This window comes from Cebus imitator, unplaced genomic scaffold (genome assembly GCF_001604975.1).
Source record: "Cebus imitator isolate Cc_AM_T3 unplaced genomic scaffold, Cebus_imitator-1.0 Scaffold39, whole genome shotgun sequence".
Lineage (NCBI taxonomy): Eukaryota > Metazoa > Chordata > Mammalia > Primates > Cebidae > Cebus > Cebus imitator.
The window spans coordinates 9523742-9531712 of NW_016107354.1; the positions used below are offsets into that span (position 1 = coordinate 9523742).

At 42.9% G+C, this 7971-nt stretch overlaps 1 protein-coding gene across 6 annotated transcripts in view; it reads left to right on the forward strand.

The window, feature by feature from the left end:
* The window catches only part of NAV2 (neuron navigator 2), a 411110-nt gene that overhangs the window by 262400 nt on the left and 140739 nt on the right, over positions 1 to 7971 (forward strand). For all 6 annotated transcript variants that reach the window (XM_017525903.2, XM_017525904.2, XM_017525905.2 and 3 more), the window contains one exon: positions 6757 to 6879. In XM_017525903.2, coding sequence (XP_017381392.1) covers positions 6757 to 6879 — 123 coding nt within the window. The remainder of the gene's footprint in view (positions 1 to 6756; positions 6880 to 7971) is intronic.

A 7971-nucleotide genomic window follows, 5' to 3' on the forward strand; every position in this document is an offset into this window, starting at 1 on the left:
AGAGTCTGGTCCCCCTTCAGCTGTGCATTCTCCTGGTGGATGGCTCGTGGACATTGAAGAAACTTCATAGCAGTGCCGTCTATTTGCCATGGTCACGTCATCCTGTGCTTTGAACCAAGGTGGTGCATGTTGTGGCCACAGGAGACAGCTCCAGGCTTGAGTGAGATAAGGGAAGATTTTACTCATGATGTAAGTTGAACTCCCAAATCCTCCTCAAAAGAACAAGTTGTTATCAACTTGTTGACATCCTGAAGAGCTGACAGTCCTGGAGGACAGGAGGAAATAGTGTAAAGGGTGCCCCAATTTTGCATCAAGCAGAAAGGTAGGAAACTGGTTGGATTTTCATCTCCCCATGGCCTCTGCCAGTGGTTGTTGGAAGCATTCTCCCAAAGGCATGAAGGCCAAAGATGTGTGGGTCTATGTTAGAATAATTGCCCTCTCAGGCATAAAAATGGAAGATTAGAGTTATTTCTGACCCTTCTTCCACCTCATACCCACTTGTGTTTTAATGGTGTGGATTGTGCATCCTGTCTTATTTAAAGTCCTGTTAACACAGGGAACCCCAACTGAGAAAGGCATTCTCACCTTGGGCTTTTTCTCCAAAGGCTGCTATTGGTTTCATTGTATCCTGTGTCAGTTTGGAGTGACCCATAATCAAGAAGAGACAAGGCAGTGTTCTTCACTTGAATCTTACCTTTATTTGATTTTAAAATGGGTAAGAATATGCTGTGAGTAGGGTACTAGAGTCACTGCAACATGTCTCTGAACTTGTCATGGGGGACAGAGCGTTTTGATAAATGAAATATACCACATCTGCTTCAACATTTATGCATAAAAACTCGTTGAAGATAAAATGGTTTCCATGTGTTTCCTTAGCAAAATTTTAAGTATTCGCTAAATTTTAGTGCTGCAGTTTTACAATTCGCTCTGGGAAATTGAGCCCATTTTTTTTCCAGTCATATTTTTCCATTTCAGATGCATTCTCTTCTTCCTTAAGCCAATGTGGCCACTGCTTTTCTTTTCATAAAGGTCAGCTTTTTTCAAAAGGATGCAGGCAGCTTTGTTAGACTTGCTAGTCAGCACGTCCTCCTATGACCCGGAGTGAAGTTGATTTAACTGACTTCTCAGAGGCCCTAAACTAAAGGGATTCTTTTCCAGGTCTGTCCAGAAACCCAATTTACATCCTAATAAACTCAGAGAATGAATGTCATACTGTATTATAACCGAGTGGAGGGGCCTATGAAAGTATATGATGTTTGGGGATTTGGATGTTGGTGACTTGCTCAAAACAAGGCCTTTTCATCAACCCCCATCATTTTTTTTAACCTTATGCAACAAAGTATGTATTGATATAGATGTCTGGATATTTATATTATTATTGGCAAGGAATATTACACACACATATAATTATTTTATTCCATGTTTCTATGTCCACGTTTCAACCAAAAGTGTGCCTGAAAAATAGACAGGCTGATGATATGTCTTTGAAGAAGAGTAATTACCTAGGATTGATTTGTTTTCTATTTGTTCTTTCATTTCTTGCATCTAAGAGGTGTGTTTTTTTTTTATGTCATGCTCTGTTAGAAATGCATTCGACTACAGCAAGTTGGTACATATTTCTTTTCTTCTGTCTCCTCTCTCCTCACACAGTTCTTGACAGAGGTGATTTCTTGTGAGATTAGTGACAGTCAGTTTGTGTTACTTATGCAGGCCATGCTGAACTGTCAACTTTGGAAATGAGAAGTCACCTTTGCCCGCTTCTGAAGGTGACTCACAAAGCCAGCTTCACATTGTTGCGTCATTACAGTTAAAGAAAGGGAAGAAATCTATTTACTAAATGTTGGGCTTGGAGTCTAGAGTATTTGTTCTAACAGGTCCTGTTAGATTCCATAGCTTTTTCATAGCTAGTATCAGTTACCAGCCCATCCTGTAGAGAAAGTTCCTTTTGTAAAAGGCATATTGCCTTCACAGGTCTGTCTTGACTGGAGGGATGGTGAGGTCTACCCTACAAGTCTGGTCTTCCCCCCAGAGATCTGGGGTGACTCAGGACTAGGACATGGTATGTTCTGAAAAATCTATTGAAGGAAATCCTGATGAGAAAATGTTCACCAAAGATTGAATACAAAATGATGGAAGAATTGAAAAGTCGATGTTCTCTTTGAAACAGAAGCCGGAGCCTGTTACTCGTTACTACCTTCATGTACCCCACACACAGGCAAAGGGCTGGTATCCAAGGTGTTCAAAACGTCCCCCAAGCCCCATGCAGCCTGGTTCCTGGCTGCATTCCCAGTGTTCCAGCAACAATGAACTACTTACCCTTCTCTGAACATCCCCTCCTCTTCCATTTCTCTCCTCTTTTGCATATGTTATCCATGTGTCTAGATGGATCCTCTTTTGGCTGGTAAACTCCCCTGCACCCTTTAGGACCAACTTAAACAGTGCTCCTCTGTGATGCTTTCTCCCATGTGTTCTCAAAGCCAGTCATGCATTCATCTGTTATATCATTTTTTTTTTTTTTAGAGATAGAGCTATTTGCATGTCTTAGTCCCCCATAGGTTTTGAGCTTCACCAGAGCAGGAACTAGGTCTTGCCATTCCTGTTAGCAGTTACATGAAGTGCTATTATGAAGTGCTCCCTGCACGCCAGGCACTGGGCTTTCTAAACATATGCACTATCTCATTTAACCTGCCCCAATCCTCTGAGGGAACTAAAACTAGAAGAAATGGTACTGAAATGTGACAAAGTTGGGATTTGAACCCACCTGCCTATGCTGGGATCTTAACCACAGTTCTGTTTTCCTCATCTGAACAATAGAGATGATAATACACTTGATAAGATTATTTTGAAGGTTGAACGCCATGATTTATGTGAAGCACTTAACACAGTACCCAGTGCTTACTAACAACAATGTGTACTCGGTCCTTCAGCCAGCAAGGGGCAGAGGAGGCATTTGAACAACTTAGTTCTAACAACAGTCATGTTCCTTAACCCTGAAGCTCATGGTTCACCACAGGGAAGCAAGAAAAACACTCCATAGACACCTTGTCCCTTTAGCAAAGGTTCTCTCACTCTTTGCATCCAGGGGTCTCTGGGGAAGCTTTAGAAGGTGGATGCAGAGAGCCTCCTCCACCCACCCATCACTGCAGAACTCGGGAGGGTAATGTGGGGATGGTTCAGTAGCTTGGCAGCAGCCCACTTTGAAGACATTAGGATGTTACCAGCACCTCGTTAGGCTCCAGCACTAATTATATATCTCTCCAAGGAGAAGGTGAGTGTGGCATGGCTGTTCTGAGATTCAGTTCTTGGATCAGCTGGTTCCTTTGCTTGCAACCTCAGGCAAGTCATTTCTTCTTCACCCAGGGTGAGGCCATCAGCCCGCTGGCTCCCTGAGCCTTCAGAAACACAGCTTTTCTAACAGCTCTGGGAAAAAAGCCAGCGTTTCAGATAAGCACACCCGTAGCTGCTTCATCTGTAAACGATGCTTTCTTAAGGGCTTAACTTGGTTAAGGCAGTCCATATTCATGTATAGCCAATTCATGTAAAAATTTTGGTCCAGCAAACCCAAATTTGTATATTTTTCATTGACGGTTTAATAGAGGAGTTATTTTAAAAGATATACAGAGCTGTTTGTAAATCATCGTAATTGGTGGCTAATAATTTAGAAATATTTTAAATTAGTTTATTGAGTGTGAGGCTGGCTCTATCCACAGCTCTGCCTGTGGTGCTGTGGCGTCTCCCAGGGAGAGATATACAACAAAATTCATTTTAAAGAATATGATTGTTTAAAAAACGATTGAACATGTGTTTACATATCTCTAGAAGAAGGACTTCCTCATTTTTTCTTATCCCTGTGCCTGCCCTCCCTCTACATGCACGTTGGTAAGTGAGATAGACTTGCAGTCTTGAAACTAGATCATTGTCAGCTCCCTGTTGCATTCAGCTCCCTGACTTCCAGTTCTTCCTGCAGTTGGAGAAGGCAGAAGGTCCTACTTTAGCTTTGCTTTTCCCCTCCCCTCTGCCAAAACCAAGTCAGAATTCCCAGCAGCAAGCTCAGTTCACATGTTCAGTTTCATTTCAGTTCCATTTCTCAGGGACCTTCCCGCTTTTTTGGGTTGCCATTTTCTGAAAAATCCACATTTCACCCGGGTGTGGCTGGGCTGGGGCTGCAATGTGTCTCAGCATTCCGTGTCTGGAATGCTCACCAGGCTCCACAGTCTGGCCTTAGCAGAAAGCTAGGGTTCTGTATGTGTGGGCCTTGTCTACATGCCTGGGTGTGTGTAATTACCCAACCGTGTGTGTTGTTTCACTAGCAATAAAAATCCAGCAGGGAAATGAATGCTAAAATTAGTTTGTTTGTCCTTTGACGAGATCTCCCCAGTTGAAAGAATTTTGTTTATCTAACTGGCTGGGCAGACTTTGCTAAAATCAAAATTAACTGTCTTGCTTAATGGTGCAATAGATTGTCTTTTGAAGAGCTTCCACTGAGTTCTCCTTGAAAGGACATGTGACCTAGAAAGTCCAGCCTCTGGCAAAGTTACAGCATTTTGGTGCAGGTGTTTTTTCCTCCTTGTGCTGGTTGTAGGATAGATGCCTGTAACCCATTGATCTACCCTGAGTCACTCTATCTGTTGGAGGGTAAATGGACAGATGGATGGCTGGATAGATGGATGATTGGCAGATCGACTGTTTAATTTGCTTGCCCTATGTCTTAAATGTAAGTTGGTTAATGCTTAAGTGGAAAGAAAACCTGTAATCGGTGTTCTTATAAAAAATTTTTGCTAAGCCTCACCCTATGGCTGTGTCTTTGAGCTTCATTCATTCATGTGTTCATTTATTCAACAAAAACAGTATTTAATAAGCACCCAGTATGTGCTAAGCACATGGGATATAGATTTGAACAAAATAAGAATCTCTGCCTGCAAAGAGCTTACTATCTAGTGTGAGAAACATGCATTGAAGAGCAATTAGACAATTATTTAACTATAGCTGCAATCGATTTTTATATTTTTATTGATACTTAATTTATATGCCATAAAATTCACCATTTTAAAGCACACAATTCAATGGTTTTTAGTATATTCAGAGAGTGATTTTTAAAATGATAAAGTTGAGTGAAAACTTCAGTCTCTTGCGTTTTCAGCACAAGCACAAATACTTGGTCTGATTTACTCCAACAGATTTTTCATTATGTTGACATTGTGACCTCGGTGATCATTAATGTCATAAAGGGAGGAGAAGGGAACATTGGAGGTGTTGAGTTTAGACACAATAGCCTAGAAGCTTCCTGGGTTCCTCTGACCCATTCTGGAAGATGCTTTCCACCAGAGATAACTCCAGTGAGAGTCTCCTTCTCTGCCCCTTACTTGAACTTCCTGTTCTGGGCAGCCTCCCCTGCATCTCATAATTCTGTTCTTGAAAAATATATCCCATAAAGGTTCCCATCTTGAGGTAGAAGAAATTCAAGGACTGGAAACCCTCAGGGTCGACTCCATATATGCAAAAGCTAAAATGCCAAGTGCAGTAAAGCTTTCCATGATTTAGCTGAGCTGACTTTGTCTCAGGAAACTAATGACTCATTGGTCCTCTTAGTACATATCGTTTGATTTGAAATGTAAAATGCTTGCATTTTCAGATACCTTGATGAATGGGTCCCATGAGGGATCTGATGGGTCCCGTCAGGCGATCTGATGGGTCCCATGAAGGATTAAAGGGATCCAAGTTTGGTTTCTGGCTCTGCCCAAGTTTTGCTTTGCCTTCCTGTTCTCTTTTGAAGATGAGGGAAATGACACAACCAGTTTCCTTTATGGGAGCTGTGAGGAAGCCAGGGTAGATAGGAGGTACAGCTGCCTTGGACTGAGCTACCTCCTACTAGTGGTTAAGCTTTCAGGAACTTGTCTGGTTGGTAAACAATCAGCCATCTGTACAGAAAGTTCCAGACATCCTCCTTCTCCAGGACAGCACTGATTTCATCAGAAGACAGCTTTGTAGCTATCCTACCAAGAAAAGAATAAATTATCATTAGTGTTCTTCACAGAGCTTTGTGACAACCTCCTGAAAACATCAGTATCAAGGGTGAAATTCACTTCATGATCATGACAACCATAATGTCTTCCACTTATGTAGTCTTACACAAATTGGAGTGCACTTTCCTATTTCTGATCTCACTAATTCTCATGCCCATGTTCTGATATTCCTATATGTCACAGGCTGTGACAGTCCTCTAGTTCAGGTGAAAAACTTACAACCCAGGGAAGTGACTTGCCTGTGATGGCAAAGGTCACTCATCCATCCTCTATCCTTTCTTTCCCCCTCTCTCAAAAGCTTGCCTTCTTTTTCCACTGCACTATTCTGTAATGTTATTGCCTATGATTTGCTAATGATTTGTCAGTTCCATTTCCATTACTCAGGTAAAACACCTGCTTGTTTAATCGCTGACATTAAAAAGAATGTCATGAATCCATCTGACAGTTAATTTTATTCACTAATTTCCTTCTGCCTCATAGGTGCCTGTGAGTTTGGGTTAATTAAGCTGAGTTCTTTCTCTTTTTCTTCTTTTTTGTTAGCAAGCTGGTGATCCTCTAGGTTGGATCAGCAGCTGAGTTATCCTTGGGTTGTGATCGGTGCCAGTCTCAGGAAATCCTCAGTTCCTTCCCCCTTAGAGCACTTGGTGGCTGGGCAGGCTTCTGGATATGAATGCAAGCCTACAAGCCACTTGCTTTTAACATTCATGTGCATCGTCCTCTTCTCCTTTTAAAGATACATGACTGATGGTGGACTTGGCCTCTACACCCGTCGCCTGAACCGGCTCCCTGATGGGATGGCTGTGGTACGGGAGACCCTGCAACGAAATACCTCCCTGGGCCTTGGAGACGCTGACAGGTAAGCTTGCCCCACTTGGGGCTGGCCAGTTGCAGAGGTGATTCCAGAGTGGCCTGAGAAATGAGGGTTATGATATTGAGAGTGAATGGAGACTTCTTTAACCCACAGAGAGCAGGGGGGGTCTGGAATCTGTACCTGGGGTTAGGAGCAGGCACAGTAGGTAGGAAAGAGCTGCTGCGGATTCTTGAGTCCTGCTTCGGTGTAGGGTGGTGCTTCTGACAGCAATAACATAGGGAGTTCAGGCTTGGGTGGTTTTTGTTATTGTTTGCTTGTTGCTACTGTGTCTTTGTCAGTTCAGCGGGCCCTAGGGATGTGCTTTACTTCCTCTCTCATTAGCCAGCTTTCTAGGTATTGTACCCTGTGGCACAGAAGGTCTGTGTGCAGAAGGGATCTCCCCTAGCCTTTGCTGAGCAGCCTTTACCATAAAGCCTCCTGTTCCATGGTAATAGGAGGCAGCACTTAAGGACGTGAGTTTATACACCACATGCTAAGTAGTTGACATAGAGGTTGATCAAGTGCCATTGCCACTGCTGTCTGAGAAGAAAACAGCTTCAGAAAATACTGTGATGAAGAAAGAGGAGTATTTCTAGTTCTAGTCCTTGCTCTGACACCAACTGATTCTATGACCCTGAGCAACCTATGAAGTGAGGGGTTTAGATTATATGATTTCCAGGATCCCTTCCAGCTCTAATATGCTATAATTCTGGATTTCAGTGTAGATTTCAAATACCCGTCGTGATCTGGCTATTCAAGGATTTGCAGGAACACTTGACCTCTTTCCACATCTGGGTTCATGAAATGTAGCATGGAAGTTAGATGCGAGTGGTTGGAAATGTCCGTAGACTTTTTGGATACTAAACCTCTTATGTCGGAAAGCCAACTAGTAGCACAAGAACAGCTTCCTGCTATTCCCTAGGGCACGCATTTGACAAAGAGCTAAGTGACTTCTGTACTTATCTGGCTTTAGAGAAATAGGACAGCCGGGCGCGGTGGCTCAAGCCTGTAATCCCAGCACTTTGGGAGGCCGAGGCGGGTGGATCACGAGGTCAAGAGATCGAGACCATCCTGGTCAACATGGTGAAACCTCGTCTC